Raw genomic sequence first — 17,815 nt, 5'->3', positions numbered from 1 at the left:
TCGTAAACCAGTTTCAAAGCACATTCAGCTTTTCTATCTTTTCCGGCATGGTTTTGCTTGTTGTTTAAATTTTAATTTAACTTCGCTTTGTTTTGAATCTCGACACAATTCTTTAATAGTTTACAAAGTAATGGCAACAATGGAGGTCCTACATCAATGACATGTCCAGCGACTGAATTTTTTTAAGTGTAACAGAAAGTTTTCTTAGGGGGAGTCAGTGGTTACCGGGGGCAAACTTTCTGTAGCTTCATTCTTAGACAAATTTTGAACTGCTATTGAAAACCACAAAATACTACACAGAAAGTTAGTCTCGTCAGGGTTTGCCTACGTATTTCTGTTAATTGAGGAACAATAATGGGGGAAAAAATTGAAAGTTTATGAAAAAGTGATAACAATAAACGAAGAGGCTGATTACAATATCCGACTTTTTTAACGTGTGTTAACATACAAGTGTTCCAGGACTTCGTGATTCTAATAACATTAAGCGAATGATAACATTAATCGTGATCACATTAAGCGGCGCCTACTGTAGTAAAAAATGCTTTTAAAAAAATGGTGTACAGATTTAGAAAATAGATAACAGGAGAGTACCATGCTGCCCATTTGGACAATTCGTCATTTATACACTTGATAAGAAATTAAATTGAAGCACCCTTTGCTTAGGAATTTCAAAGACTCATCTAATCCGTTTCAAGAACTTGAGAACAATTAAAATTATTTAATTACAAGCAGTGCAGAAAACGAAAATAAATAGAGGTGGTGTTTTTTCCCCCGTGCTGAACAGATTAACAATATGCAGTAGAAGTAAGATAGAAGCAAGCAATACAAAAGAATTTCCAAAATACTGCACTGCATTTGGGATTAAATAAACAGCAATATGCTAAACATGTGAGTCACAAAAATTTATCTCAAGTACTATGTTACAAAAACGTGAGAACCATGATTTTTACATTTTTGATGCAGGATGAGGCAAGGAACTGAATTTAGCATGTTTTGGCATTTATTCCTCTACCGTCTATCCCCTCCCATTTGTTATAAATGTTTAAATTTATGGTTTGTATCAGTACTTTTCCAAAATTTTCAAGGTTTTCAAGCATTTTAAAATGAAATTTATTTTTTCAAATCCTTCCCATTTCGTTTTGATAAGGAACAGATTATGAAATTTTCTGGAGTTAGAGGCCTTCAACAAAGTGAGTATCCTAAGCTATATAGCTTGTTTAGTTTATAGGAAAATCCGCTTTTTTTAAATCTTTGTTTCAGTTTCTAATTTGCTGAAATAATCCTTGATTATTTTAAGTATTGCAGTTGAATACATACCTCGTTCAATCGATATTTTCATTTATATACATACTTGCCCTAATAGCTTTCAGTTCAAAGTAGTCGTTTTCAACACATTTCAGCATCCCAGTGACTGCTTTACTACTTGTAATATATTGTACGGATTTCTCCCCCCCCCCCCTCAGAAAAGGACAGTCACTATTCTCTTCATTTTCGCTTCTGAACTATTCAAAAAAGAAAAAAAAACATGATTTTTTTTTCTTTTAAGATTTTGGAAGGTTTATTGTTACTATGAATAAAATCCTACCAATACTGGGGGGGGGGGGCATTGCCCCCTCCGCCTCCCCATAAATCTGCCCATGCCTGTGAAAAGTTTGAACCCTTCTTCTAAGATTGTGTCTTCTATTCAATTAGATTTATTTGCATTCATAAGCAACTCCATTGCATAAGGATTTCAGTATGTAAAAATTCAGGAAAATGAACAACTTACTTCAGAGGAAAACTTTTAATGAGAAAAAATTTTAATTCCACAGCCTATGTCATTAAGCCTGATATTACACCCATTCCACCCCACTTAAAAATTTTGAACATATTTCTTAAAATGTATGGAATTTCGTTTCTAAATCTTTCAGTTGACAAAGGAGACTTCTTTAAATGAAAATAACAGTAATAGAATTCTATCTAAATTCAAACAAAATCCTGAAAACAAAGTTTCAAAGATATCAGTTAGTTTTGATTTTTACAATGTAACTTTCAAGAAGGCTGCCACTAAACTGACCGTTTCCATGCAGTTTTTTCTTGAACCAAAATAAAGTCAAACTATTGTAAATAAGATGAGTGTTTTTTTTTTTTTTTAAATATTGAGGTTTTTTTCCTGTAACTCAAAGATTATTAAACTACCCATTCCACCCTACCTGACTCTATGCATTTTGGAATATATTACAAGAGGCAGAGAGAGCTTGGCAGTGGCAAGAAAATAGGTACTGGGGGGAGGAGGAGGCCTGGTATTAAGATTAGTACCAGGCCCTATTTTTGGTAATAGCAGCCCTGGATTGATCAAAATAACTGTACTCGAAATCTCATTTAAAGATCTGTCTAACGTGAAAAAAAGAACTTTGTGCTTCAAAATTAAATGAATGAATTACCAACGTTTTGATGCGCAAAAATTGCAAATTACTGCATTGTGTTGCTTTCTTTGGATGACTTTTCATCCAAAAGCACACACTTCTTTGTAATGAAAAAGCTGTTACTTGTAACACCAAAACACATGCCTGCAGTAATTTGCAATTTTTGTGCATAAAAAGGGTTGGTAATTCATTCACTTAATCTGCCTAACATGGTTTATTAAAATGATATTGGCCCAAAATTGCACTGAATTTTAAACTCAGAAGAATCACATTTCATTGTACACAGTAGAAATGTAACATTGTTATAAGAATCATGTAAAACATTGTTAAAAGAAGTTATTTACAGTTCTACTCCAGATTTTAAACCTACTTACAAACAAAAGATAAAAAAAAACCTTTCATCACCATTAGAAAATCCAAATCATGATTTTCATTGCTTGAAAATTATTTAACTTTTTATTTGTTCAAAATAAATGCCTCTCTTAGAAAAATAGTGCCTATTTAGGGAGAATGTTAGCTTTTACGAAAATTTTCATGAGATCAGTCATCATTGGTCAACTTGACTTGATATTCAGCCACAGCCAAACATTTGTTGAACCACAAGTGCAAATACATGGATTTGATTTCATCAAAGTTATTAAATTCCAACTAAATGAATTAGCAATGGAGAATATGAACTCAAAATAAAATAATAGGTATGAAATAATCTTTTGCAAAGAATTTTTATTGAATTCTTCTGCATTAACTAGCTTTTCTTCAACTCTCTGTTTAATCCTAGGTTTGAGATTTGGAAGCACAGCTGGAGTTAGTATTAGACAGCTAAATTTTCACGATATGAGACTGTAATGATGTCTCATTAGAGCGTGCTTTGTACCATAACAAAGTCATCAAGCTTTTAAAAAAAAAGGGTATTAAGGAAAAAGGCCCAGATTTTCAACGTTTTCATATTGATTCTTTTTAACATGGTTGAAAGTTTAAGAGAGAATAAAAAACCTTCTATACCTACCGACAGCAAATCCACCAACTCTGAGAGATCCAACACTTCTGTGTAAAAATCTAGGTTGAAGTGTAGTTTTCCGTTCTTTTCAATCAGATCGGCCTTAGAGAGAACATTTAAATGTGGCATTTCCACTGAAAAGCAAAGCAATGGTTTTTCATTAGAAAAAAACAACAACATACATCTGCCCATCAACATATGATTAATAATATCAGCACAACAAATTAATTGTGAGGCTTCTTTATGAAAGTTAGATATGGATTTTTAAAAAATTGAAATGAAATAACATATTAATAGCAAAAAATGTTTCATCTCAAGCTACAGTGAAATTTTGTTACAACAAATACTAAAACAATGAAATATCCATGTCAACGAAATACATTTTCAGTCTGTGGGTCATTTCGTCGTGACGAACGTACCATTCAGAGACTCTAATTCGTTGCATAACATGACTTTTAAAGGTCTAATAATAATTTATTTATGGTTTTACGGAATTTTGAGAAAGAAGAAAACTTTTGTGTAACATTCATGCAATAAAACACAGCATTCATCACGTAAATTGGTTTTTGAAGCTTAATTACTATAGTGTGGCAAACGTAACATTTTTGCAACCTTGAATTTTCAACATGAAATTCAGCTCTCAATTTCTCTAAACTTTAGGTAAGTATTATTGTAAAAAAAGTGCAATGCGTTATTTTCATTCCTTAACTTTATTTTTCATGCAGAATAATATACATTTTTCTTATAATGTAACAGAAATGAATATTTCTTCAAAATAGTGCGACGAACCTAACAGTGAAGAACATAACTCTGAAGTTACGTTCATCACGGTGAAGACTCGTTTAGTTTTTTAGACCGTTACGTGTCAAAATATTAATTAATAAGTAAGCACTGATACTGTGTCTTAAAATCAACACCTATGTCAACAAATATTCAACATGGATAAAATGATTTTTATTGACTTTGTGAAAAAATTATTTTTTTTCTCCTCTGTTTTGAAGTAAAACTTTTTATGCGAGAGCTTTGAATTTCTGATCCCCAACATTTTTGTATGATGGAAGTGACATAGTTGTTTTTTTAATTGTTAATTGTTATTTTTAAATTTAATTTTGTTAATTAAATTAACAATTTAATTTCAAGGCTTAACCCCTAACGGTGGAGGTGTGCTCTCACAGACCACTAAAAAGTTCATCCGATCACCCCTATATCATTTTCAGTCCGACTGGATGGTTTTTTCCAATAGCTTTTCATTTTGTGACCTAGAACACCCCCTTTGCTTATCAGTACCTTTAGGCAAGTGCATCTGGTTTAAATTTCATTGCATTCTTAGAAGCGGTATCTGAGACCACACCTTCAGTGTTACAATTTTCAGCAGTAGTAAATATGGCTCTTAACGTTAGAAAATGTAGATATAGCTTCATTTAATCTTATCGGCGTTATGTGGAAGAAATGCAAAATATTCTTGATGAGGTTGAGAGCTGTTTGAAAAGTTCACAAACGTTACGCAAATGACGTTCTAAGTACAATGAAGGCAGAGTTATTCCTTGAAATATGACGCAAAATGCTAACAGTTAAAGGGCTGTCAAAAATTTCCCGTAACGTGATATAACCAATTTTCTGGTACTAAAATGTTCTGTATATTTTAAAGAACTAAAATGAAATCATTAATAAATAATAGATTCGTTTTTATTACGAGTAGATAGTTTTTTACTACAGCATATGATTTTCTCGAAAAATGTTAAGATTCTAGCAAAATTTCCTCGGAAGAGGTATATTTATTATATACAGGAATTCTTTCCCCTTGCTAATAAAAGTTCAAAAAACATCTATGCAAAATTAGAGGAATATATCATAATTACATGACTTTTTAAAAATTTACAAATAGAGCGGTCTCTGAGATCTCACGTCCCCTGTTACGTCCTACTTTTTCACCTCCCTTGTTACAGGTTAAGTAAGCATATTTTTGGATTTTGTTCATGTTAAACATTTCAAATAATGCAGGTTTTCAAAGATTTCTTTGATTCAAGTCAAGTCATCAGTTTTTAAGTATAATTCACATTGCTAAGGTTTAGCCTTGAATTTAGTTTGCTCACTTTTATTACCAAATTAACTTTATTATTGCTATTATTTATTTATTGCTTTTAGCTACAAATAAAAAGAAAGTTACGAGTAATATTTAGTTTTCTCACTGCTTAAAATCTATTTTATTCATTAAAATGTACATTAAAGTTGTGAAAATGCCTAAGTCAGATGCAGAAATAACAAGAGCTTGACGTGAAAGAAAACGTTTGGGTGAAATGGCAGTTTAGAATGTAAAAAAGGAGAAAAGATAAAAGTTTTACTCCTATCTTGAGTCTTTACAACACACTAACTTATTTTTTTAATCACACACAAGCAGAACTTCTTTTTCCAAAAAACTATCAAGAAATGTAATTTTCTTTACGAAAACAACATTCATTATAAGGATTGTTTCTTCAAATAGGCTTCTTCCAGGAACTTTTTGACTTGCCACAGTAATTCCAACATTATTATTATTATTTAGCAAGATAATATATAAAAGGCTATTTTTTCCTGGGACTACTTGGAAGAACATGCTTTTTGAATCTTTTCGTAAACTTAGCATGTTGAGAAAGGCGATGTTGCATCGGTTTACAACTCTATACAAACAAAGTTAGCTTACTAGCTTTTCTACAACTGATTTTTATTTCCGGACTTCTCATTTTTGATTCCTCAGTCTTCTTGATTTTTTTTTTTTATCGTTTTGTGTGTGTGTTTTTTTTCCGGTAATATTCGCATACGCTCTGCTACTTTTTTTTGTCATTTTCTTTTTGTTTACCTTCCACTCTTGCTCTGCTTTAACTCTTTTTTTTTTTTTTGAGATACCGTTTTTTTAATTCAATACAACCCAAGAGAATCTTATTAATATCCGTTAAAAAATTGAGTTAATTGTTGCAAAATTTATAAAATATAGTAGAATACCTTTATGGCGCCGACCTATATAACGCAATTCTCTATAAACCGCACAACTTTTCAGAAGTAAACAACAGGTTTTGAAGTCTAAAAAATCCCTCTGTTTTGCTTTGCAATCATAAAAGTTAATAGGAAAATTAAATTTTGAAAGTTTTTCATCTTCCTGTCTCAATTCAAAGCTTTTAAATGAAAATTAATACTCACAGTGAACAGAAAATACTAGATGGCTTTTGAAAATGCAGCTGTTATGCAAACCATGAAGCTAGCAGAAGTGTAAGATACTTGTGAAACATATTTATTTGTGAATGACTAAATGTAATATTAGTGCTTTAATACTCTACTCATCGCCGAAAAAATTCATTCTGAAGTGCTAATATATAGCTATATTCTAAATATTAGTTCCAAAATTTGTAAAATGCTTTATATCAGGGCTGTCCAACTGGCGGCCCGCCAACACATATCGTACGGCCCACCAATTACTTATTCGGCATGTAAAGAAGGTGGATCGGCCTCAGTTTTCCATTAAAATGTAAGCAAATTCTTTTATAATCCTTCTCTTTCATTGTTTTACTAGCATTGTTACTAGCTGCATTGCCCGGCTTTGCCCGGTCCACCTTGAAAATAAAATTGTGTCAAGTGCCGTATATTCAACAATCATGTTTAAATAAAATAAAAAACATCATGCAAAATTTCCCTTCCAAACAATGACGACAGATATTAAAATACTTTTAAGACATTAAATTGAGAAAGATGGATTTAAAACGTGTAACGATGGAAACACAAAATAAAATAAGCTTAAGGAATTAAAATGCGAAAGAAAATGGTTAACAATTTGAATGGACATGAGAATTTTTGAATTTGATCTAAAAAGGCTTAAAACTTTTTATCCTTTCGAGATAGAAGTTTAGTTTTTCGACCACAGGTCGAGATAGATCTGGAGTAAAAAACGTTGCTTTTTCCAATGGTGTCAAAAAGAAAACTGTGGGGCAATTCCTTCACTTTTAATTGATAGATTTAATGAAGAAAGTAATGCCTAAATTTCAGCTAAGCCTAAACAAATTCGAGCTAAAAAAGCAAATAACTCTCGCTGTAAGTAGGCTAGAGCATTGAAACAAATTGCGTAGAATGTGGAAAATTCTGCTCTTTCCAACGATATGTAATATTAATATATGTGCAAGTAATTTTTCACCCCATATTCAGGAATTTATGTGAAAATTGAGCCTAAATTGGAATAAAAAGAGAACTATTCATGGGACTGTTTTGGAACTGACCTGCAAACTTTTTCAGGACTTAAAGGAACAAACTGACAATTTCGGAGAAATCGGCAGGTAATTCTCAAGTTTTGCGAGTTCAAATACACAGACGCTTTTTGGAGACTTCATTTTATACTATGTAGATTTAATTAAACTATTAATTGTTGTTGTATAAGAGGTAAGAGGTTATTGTACAACTTTTTCAAACTGTGGCCCGCCAGGCAGGGGCGGCAAATAGGGGGGTCAAGATGGGGCGGTCGCACCCCCAAATTTTTTGCGCAGAATGATAGAAAATGGGTGAATTCAATTTATGTTAGTCGGAAATCAATGTTCATTAAAAGAAATCTCGCTGGTTCTCAGTAACTATTTGATGAAACTCGACACATTCCCAGACTATAAAAAGTGTTTTTCGTTATTTGCATAATGACTCAGGAATTCTTGAAGTATTTCCCGGCCTTTTCAGAACATAGAAAACTGATAGAGAACCATGGTTAATTTTATTAACTAAAGAAGACATTTTCTCATATAGGCTAAATATTTCATACTTGTGTGCCCAGTGTAACGATGGTATGTCCAATAGGAGAGGCTCGTGCAAAGTGGTGTGGCTGCATGGTTTTCACAAGAAAATTTCTTGATATTTTACATTCACTTTACGCTCATTTTTTAATGTATACAGGGTGTCTCAAAAGGTCGTTTACAAACTTAACATGCTGGTCTGTCATATTATGATGAACAAGATTTACATAGGAACATGTGTTCGCAAACGCAATGCTGGCGCACTCCATGCACACAAAGTCAGACACTAACGGATGCACAATATGTCACATATCTATTATACAAAGACGGTTTTATACAACATTTTAGTCTTTTAGGAAAGCTTAAAGCAGTTGCTAAAATTTGAGTCCTGCCACGTCATAATCACGTTGCAACGACAACGCAGTGATCAGAGAAATCTTGTCAGAATGGATCGTTATTACGACGGTCGGTACTTCGTTCGTTGCGACGGTGTCTGACAGTTAAAGGCAGCAAATTTCAACAACAGCTATAAGCCTTCCTTGAAAACTAAAATGTTGTGTAAAATCGTCTTTGTGTAATAAATATGCGACATGTTCTGCATCCGTTAGTGCCTGACTTGGTGTGCGTAGTGCGCCAGCATTGGGCTTGCGAACGTATGTTACTATGTAAATCTTGTTCATCATGATATGGCAGACCAGCATGTTAAGTTTGTAAACGACCATTTGGGACATCCTGTATTTATTTAATGAGTGTCCACCGCTTTCTTCTGCTAGAAACACGTTTCAGCTGCTCAATGCATTATATGCTTTCAAAAAATCTTCTTAAAAATGCATGTGATTATTGAATTAAAAAAAAACATATCAACAAATACCTGTTATGCTTATAATTATACAAGCTCGGAGTCACACAAAATGGTCTTCAAGAGTTAAAACCATAAAAATATTTCTCTATAACTTCAAAGCAGTGATTTGACGACTGGAAGAATTATTACAAAACGATTCTTTCAATGATGAAAAAGCTCATGCCTTTTAGCATGTTTCACTTCGTTTGAATTTTTATTCGATTTTTTTGTACTGAAGAAAGTTTTTGAAAAATACTTTACTCGATTAAAACATCTTCAATCCGTTACCCTTAATTTTCGAACTATTCAAGCCACAGTTCAATCTACAACTGATCTGTGCACCACACTACCATAGTTCAATTTACAATTGAAACAGAAAATAGATTTTACATAGATGTGTGTTTCAATCAAGCGTGAAACTTAAAAAAAAAAAAAAAAGACAAAAATCCACATAATGATGTGAAGTCAAATATTGATTTTTTAAATTTTGTATGAAGTAATAGATTCAGTTTCGAATGAAATTAACACAAATCATAAAGATTTAATGATAATTATTTTTCTGTATGGTTGACTCTATATTATCTGGATTGGATTTTTGAAACGAAAAATAAAATGTTTCAGTTATGAGTTCATTCAGTTCAGTTTTCAATTTTTAGCACGAGGCATGAAAAATTACAAGCAATATAGCGACAGACTAGTTATCACATCCAGAGATTGCAGTTTCGTCCTTGTTATGGACTCTTTAGCCTGGAATAGTGAATAACAGAGCTGGTGGCAGATGACATCTCATTGAAGCTGAGAGCGTCGACGAGACTAGATTATTCACTGATGAAAAATTAAGCAACTCACAATTTTTGAAGTTGCCCTGCGTGATTTTGAAGAGCAAGATATAAAAAGTGTTTTCATACATCACTTTGTTACTTCAATTATCTCAGCTAGTAGAGAAAGATTTTTTATGTCTCAGGAGGTTAGAGAATTATTTTCGAAGCACAATGGGCAAAATATTCAAACGAAGTCATACATGCTAAAGGGCATGAGCTTTTCCACCATCTTTTATATTTAGTTGTACTGGCAAAACAGCATGACACTGGGCACTGATAGATTAGTAACATGATTCCCTGCTCTTCCGAATTCCAAAAATCGTGCATTAAAACTTTTCCAAAAGGTATAAAAACTTTAGTATCGAGATGTTTTGTATAACTTATTAGAAAGTGAATCAAAATTTTAATTATTTCTAAACACTAATTTTTATTCATATTAAACCGATTTTATGACCACTTCCTGTTAGCTAATGTGTGCTTGGTACTGCACTGTGGTAGTACGTATTTAAGAATCTCGACCCCCCAAATGAAATGCTGAAATGCCGCCCCTGCCGCCAGGTGATCAGTTACCGGAATTCTGGCCCGTGGGTTCTTTGCAGTTGGACAGCCCTGCTCTTATATAATGCAAAAACCTGTATAACGCAAAAGCTCTGGTCTCAAGGTGTTCATTATAACGGTCTTCTACTGTATTATGAAGTGACATTAAAAAATTTAATTATTTCAAAATATACATTTCATTTATTTTGTATTGAACTAAACGTTCGAAAGATGCAGTGTTTGTTTCAAGCGATTGACTTTCGTCACAATCAATTTGTTACGTTCGTCACACTGATAACTAATTGTTTAAATAATTTAATAAAAATTTAACATTTTAAATGCATTCTAAGTAGCTCTTGGGAAGAGGATAAAGCAATATTACTTTATAGTCCCATAAAAAGTGTGGATGAGAAAATACGACGGCGTTTTGTGACGAACGTAACAGGCCGTCCAACACAGAATTCAAATTAGGCTCAAAGAGAAAAAAATAAAAATTCAAAGAAAGAAATTGAAGAAACTGATATCTCAAAATGTAAGCAATAGCTGAAAAAAACATTATTTACATAAAATGCATGGTGAAAAAATTACAGGTCTTGTTTCTTGAATGCTTTATGGTTGAAATCTACATTTTGTTCTCGAAGATCTTCAAGCAGTAGTTATTCTACGCAGGGCATCCATCTTCAAAAATGTTTTACCAGATTCAAAAATTAAGAATGTTATCTCTAAAATGATGTATAACACATTAATATTGATTGAGTTTGAAATTTCGGTCTACAGGTTGACATTTTCGTGGAATGACCCTCTATTTAATTTCTATTAGTGTTAGAATTTCATTACAACGAACAAAATTTGCAGTCCCTTAAAGTTTGTTGCAACGGGATTCTACTGTATATCAATACTGACATGGCACAAGACAAGTAACCAAAAAGTAGCGAAGTAGTGTTTGAATAATGCAGTATTGGATCCACAATTTTTCGACACGAGGAAAAATCTTGAAACTGCCACCCTTACTCATCTTTCTTCAAGTTTATCGAGCTTTTAAAAAAAAGAAAAAACAAACAAACATAGAAATAGGGTTAATTTTGCCCTTCAGACATTGTTGACCAGGGCAAGGGCCACGGCTTGCTCCCCCTAGATCCGGCACTGGAATGATGAACATACCCAGACAATATCAGCATTGTGGATGAAACATGAAAAATGCAGCATCCACAATGTTGAGTGCAACACACTTGACATTGTTAGATTCCCAATCACAAATAAGCTTTTTTTCCATTGAAAAAATAGGTTCCTTATAACCCTAAAACATGTTTCAGCAATTTTATTATAGTTTGTGCATTTTAAATGTTCTATTAATTATATTGATTTTTTGCAGAAAGGCAGATACTTTAACTCTAAAAGAAATAACATGTACATTCTTTAACACACACAAAGGAGGAAAGAAGATTTATTTCTGAAAAATTAACTTTTAAAGAATTGTAGAAACATGTCAAAATTCTTCTCAGAAATGGAATAAATTTAGGAAACTCAACCACTTTTCCAACAGCAGGTGTAAAACACCCCAAAAGGATGATACTTGTATTCTCGTAGACTGACCATTTACCAATGGTATGGCGACTTGAAAGGTTGTTATACCATTTGCTTTGTTGTATTTGTTTGTTTTTTTTCAAATTGACTAGAGAAAAGTGCCATTTTGAATTCTTTTTCTCAATTTTGAGTTGATAAAGAAAGTATTAGTAAGTACTATTTTTTTACTGAACAGAAAATACAGTAAAGAATCTTGAACAGTTGACCTAATAGCCTCTCAGAACCCTTGGTTTTCAGCATAGAAAATGAATAGGCATACTTTGCAGAGACAGTAAAACTGGTTAATATGGTAAATCCACCTATGCGTAAGCCAGAGTCATCAGCACAGTTAAAATAATTGTGCATAAAAAGCCGGTCCAGATCGACATTAGAATTATTTTATACAATATTCTACAGGAGAAAAAAATTATTGGCCAGTACATCACTTTGAAACAACAAAGTAAGAGTTAAACGGTGAAGAACTCACTACCTCATGAAGATTATTCCCGTTATGATGTCTTAATGAAAATAAAGTCTGAGCTTTTTAAGCCACTTAAATTTTATAATGTATTCATTCTAAAATGACAAGGAAAAGGTATATTCAGAAAGCTTCTGAAAAATGCAAAAAATTTGGAAGCCATGGAAGTAATATTTCTTACTTTATTAAAAGAAGGCTCTTTTATAACTAATATCATATAGCTTTTGATTAGCCTCTTTAGCAAGCACTCACTTTTCAACATAGTGGACAAAGAAGTCAAGAGAACTGCAACAAATTTCCCTGGATCACAGCAATAGTGGGAGTCGACAAGGTGGACAGCCGAAAGTGATATACCATTTTTTTGTAGGGTGGATACAATGCTCTGCATTGAGTCATGATGTGTATATAACTCTACCTGAAAGATAAATCGTCACTATGAAAGATATGAAAAAAACGTTATTGACAGAAAGTTATAAACATATAATTTTATAATATAAAAATTTAGGAGCTTACTTCAATACTAGACAAACATTTTTTTAAAAAATAAATAAACTGATTCAAGTTTTAAATAAAACATTACAATTATAAAAATTATTTGAGAATCATTTCATGTTGCAATGTAATAAAACAAAAGATAATAGACAAATACAGTCTCGCAAGCTTATAACGGGCTGGAAGAGACTGATATTTGTTTTCTATAACCGAGCGCTCCTACAATACAGGTGCATGGAAAAAAATCATTAAAATTCATACAGCTTGCCTTGTTTGCTTTTTATTTCTGTACAGTACTAAAGCAGCTGTTTAATTTGCTTTGAACTGTTTCAATGACTTATTTTTGTTTTGTGTATTAATTTGTGAAGTAGAGCAGCATTTGAAAATTATATACTTATTTGTTGACTTTGTTGACACTAATGTTATCACTTCTGAAGATACTGTAGCTCAAATTCCAACCAATAGACATAAAAAAAAAGAAAGAAAGTGATGACGACAACGACAAATGTTAAGAATTTGAAGCTGAACAACCCTCAACATACTTAAATGGCTCTTTATGGGCAGAAAAAATTCAAACTTTTTTTGAAGTCGAGAATGCAAATGATGATGTTTTTCAGGACATGAATGGTTCAATAAGACAAGAAGAAACAATATGACAGTTCAAAACAAGTAAATATACTTGCAACAAACCTGCATGAATTTTTATGATTTTTTCCATTAATCTTTTACGAGTACTTTGATAAAATAAATAAATATCACTGACTCTTCCCACTCGTTATAAGTGAGTTCAACTACTTATAGAAGGGGTACCCCAAACTTTCTGTATAAAGTAGACTATCGTTTTAAGCAGGGGTTACGTTCCACAGAAATGCCGCGTAAATTGAGACCTAATAATCGGGCTTAGGTTCCATAGATAAAAAATACTTCATTCTAGTGATGACTGATTGTATAATAAGTTTAATGTGTACTTATATCGACTTTTATGCACAACATGCATAAAGAAAACATAAACTAATTTTGTGTGCTGTTTATAAAGAAGAGCTGGCTATGATAGTCTTTTGAAGAATTAAGAATTTTTCTCTGTAATTCTTTGCCGAGCATTAATGCATCCACGATCTTTTGCGTCATTTCCATGACAGAATCTTCCTTCATGAACAAATCAGAAAGATCATTTCTATTGTATGGAAATGACTCAAAATTTTCATGTGAACATTTTTGGTTGTGTGTCACCGACGTCGGTTTCCTCGTTGGTTTTCACCTCCTTTGTCACTCCTAAAAGCTCTTCTTCCAGTGAGTTCGGTACGGTGTGAGTTTAATAAGTTTACTTTTGGAAAGAGCTCTGGAACCAATCGCATAAAATGTCTACAGGAGCCCAATGTTTGGTTATTAGCATGGCAAAATGTTGTTCATTACATGTAATCTGCAATCTTTAGGATTTTGATTTTGAAAGAGAAGAAAATGTTATCTGTTTGCATTGCCACATCCGCGTAAAACCGAAACTTATTCACTTAAAACAAAATATGGGTGTCAAATCTTAAACCGCATGTAATCAAAACCGTGTAAAATAAACCTGCTTAAAACGAGGGTCTACTGTATTCAATTGCAACCATGATAACATATTCTCACCTGGCCTGGACAGTCAATAATAAAATAACAGTCGCTAAATTTCTTCATCTCCTGAATCAGCCAATCCACTTTCTTCTCCAGAAACTCCATGCAGTGAATGAGTCCTCCATTGGGCCCTAACTGAATAAGTCGCATGACGTCTTCCAATGCAATAAGTTGGGAGATGTCTATATCCGCTTTGTAAGGAGGAATTTCATTGGCTGGGTCCAAGTTCACCAAGGCGATGCGTCTCCCAGAGCCACTGAGCAAATTGGCTACAGCATTGCAATAAGTCGACTTGCCAGAACCTGGTGGCCCAATGACAAGCTGCCCACAAATCATGATGCGACTGCAAAAGATAAAGAGTAGACAGACTTAAAACTTGCAGAAGAATATATTTTTTAACAAAAATTTTACCTACATTAATAGGATAAAAATGCAGTGCTCAGTTGAATCGATTGTCTCAGAAAGGGCATAAGTCCTACAGAAATCCATTGAACTTATGCCATTTCTGAAATAATCAATTCTGTTTTTTTTTTTTTTAAATTTATAGGTCATCCACAATGTTTAATTTTACAAGTCGTCCACAAATAAAGTAACATTTTTTTTGGTTTGTGAAATTGTGACAAGAGGGGCGGGTTGTTGCATATTTTGGTTGAAATAAAAAATTTTATACCAATATGCAGACCCAGATAATATAGGCGAATATGGAAATATCATTTGCAGGAAGTTTTCGAAGTCAACAGACAATTTTGATATTTTTCAACCATTATTTATTTATTTTCTTGATAATAAGCAACAAATGCAAGTTTTCAATTTTGAGGCTTCCCCCAAGATAAAATACAGAAAAATTCTTAAATATAATTGAAAACCATACTGGTTGATTACAGATTAGAGACGAAGTGATTAATCCACAATAATCGGTAAATAATCAGTCACTTTGCCGATTATTCATGATCAACCAAATTTTTCCAATTAATCGCTGGGGAAAATATTTAAAATACATCTTTTCAATATTTTTAAATCTTTAAGTAGTCTTTGAATACAAAACAAAGTGGAATTATTTTATTAACAATAAATGAAAGAAATTTTCTGCAACGTGAGTACATCATGAAGCATTAAAACAATGTTCTGCAAAAAAATAAAGACAAACTATACAACATTTGTGTAAAACTGAATGAAATCTTTAAATTAATCCTAACAGCTGACATTGGCCTAACAATACCATGCATAATTAAATCTGGGTATTTTAAATTGTAATGCAAAATGGTGGTCAGAACATTAACTATTGCTGGTTCATATACAGGGTGCGGCAGTTATTTGAGGACACACATTATAGGAGCCACATTTTTCTGTGTTTTACAGAAACATAGCTTTTTGTTAAAGATAGATCACCTGGCGGGCCGCAGTTTGAAAAAGTTGAACAATAACCTCTTACATCTTATACAATAACAATTAATAGTTAAATTATTAATTATAAAACCATGAAACAGAAGGATTATAAAACAATTTGCTTACATATTCAGTAAATTACCGCCCAATAGCCAGGGCTAAAGCAGAAATACATGAAATACACTGCCAGCTCAGTCATTTCCAGCCGAGGACTGCAGTTTCGTGCTTATTAGCACTCATCAGCCCGGCATAGGAAAGTGACTGAGCTGGAGATGGAAAACCTCTTAAGGAAGCCAAGAGAGCCAAACAAACTGGTAGCTAATATAGAATTAGCACAGACTAGATGAGTGACCAAAGCAATGGTCCGGTTCAACTCGGAGATTGGAGGCAAGGCATGGTATATTCAGCAAATTACCGCCCATTAGCCAGGGCTAAAGCAGAAAAACATGAAATACACTGCCAGCTTAGTCATTTCCAGCCAAGTACTTTTGTTTCCTGCTTATTAGCACTCATCAGCTCTGCATAGGAGAGTGACTGAGCTGGAGATGGAAAATCTCTTAAGGAAGCCAAGAGTGCCAAACAAACTGGTAGCTAATATAGAATTAGCGTAGATCAGACGAGTGACCAAAGCAATGGTTCGGTTCAACTCAAGGATTGAAGGCAAGGCATGGTATATTCAGTTAATTACCGCCCAATAGCCAGGGCTAAAGCAAAAATACATGAAATACACCGCTGATCAGAGTTTATATAAATCATGTAATTATATATGATGTAAGGATGCGTCGTTCGTGAACAGGTCTGATTGAACGAATCCTTAAAGTAAACTGTTCAGAATGATCTCCCAAAAAATGAATGACCTTTCTTTTGAACGGTAAACAGTTTGGAAAATTGTAATGAAGCACTTATGACAAAGTAACATTATTTAATTTTAAATTACAATAAGAATCATCTTCAAATTTTTAACTCTGAATAAATCACAAATTTCCTTTTACTCAATGCATTATATTATATTCAATTCGAACTATTTTTACTTTCTGCTTCATTTAATATTTTTCTTTCCTTTGCATTTTAAAGCGTTTAACTAACCAGAAAATTTTTGTAGCCGGAATTCAGAGTTTTTGAGGCTTAGGGGTTAAACAGTAGTTTTCCTGATCCATTTTGCCATTTTTTTTTATCAGCACTCTACTCTTTATGTTTTTATTTTGAAGCCTTTTTGCTAATGAGGTTATTAAATTCCTTCATTTATTTATTTGGCCCATTTTTAGGCGCTGTTTTCCTTTATTTGTAACTTACTCTTGAAAATAGTGTAATTCGAAATCCTTAATTGGATTGAAAAATAGGACATGTAAAAAGTAAGCTTAAGTAAAGAAGTTTTTAATACTTATGAAACTAGTGAAATCCTCTCCGGAAATTTATAAAATCCCTCGCCTAAAATCAGAGCTTAATGGGGACATTCCCTTCTAAAATTTGAACCCTATTTCAAAACTTGTACAGCATAAAAGACTTTTGAGAGTTAATTAAATCAAATGACTGACATGAAATACAGAAGTAAAAGAGAATTACAGTAAAAATTACTCATTTTTCTCTGCATTTAGCACGTACTGTTATTCACGGAGTCTTAAATAGTAAATGTGATTTAAATCATGCATTTGTGTTAAAGTTGGTGCCATCTTTTAATACCTATAGTTTAAAAAAATTTACTCATATAAAATTAACTTAAAATGTGTGTAGCCCAAAAGAAGCTACTTTACCACTGAAAATCAAAGAACAAGAAAATGAATCAAGTAAATGCTTTACTCACAATGCATAAAGGTAATATAAACATAAAATTCCTTTTTTTTAATGGTTTTGCTGGCATTATTTTACATTCCGTTCAAAAGCGTAAAAAGATTAGAGATAATGCTTACAGGTCACTCCTCTTTGATGTGAGGCAATTTCTCCCAAG

At 32.7% G+C, this 17,815-nt stretch overlaps 1 protein-coding gene across 1 annotated transcript in view; it reads right to left on the bottom strand.

The window, feature by feature from the left end:
- The window catches only part of LOC129224590 (GPN-loop GTPase 2-like), a 28,802-nt gene extending 11,045 nt beyond the window's left edge, over positions 1–17,757 (bottom strand). The window contains exons 1-4 of the mRNA XM_054859075.1: positions 17,672–17,757; positions 14,500–14,827; positions 12,634–12,796; positions 3,412–3,536 (exon numbers count right to left, since the gene is read on the bottom strand). Of these exons, the coding sequence (XP_054715050.1) occupies positions 3,412–3,536; positions 12,634–12,796; positions 14,500–14,820 (609 nt within the window). The 5' untranslated portion in view covers positions 14,821–14,827; positions 17,672–17,757. The remainder of the gene's footprint in view (positions 1–3,411; positions 3,537–12,633; positions 12,797–14,499; positions 14,828–17,671) is intronic.
- Positions 17,758–17,815: the final 58 nt, after the last annotated feature.

Source organism: Uloborus diversus, chromosome 6 (genome assembly GCF_026930045.1).
Source record: "Uloborus diversus isolate 005 chromosome 6, Udiv.v.3.1, whole genome shotgun sequence".
Classification (NCBI taxonomy): domain Eukaryota; kingdom Metazoa; phylum Arthropoda; class Arachnida; order Araneae; family Uloboridae; genus Uloborus; species Uloborus diversus.
This window is presented reverse-complemented; position numbering and strand designations above follow the sequence as displayed.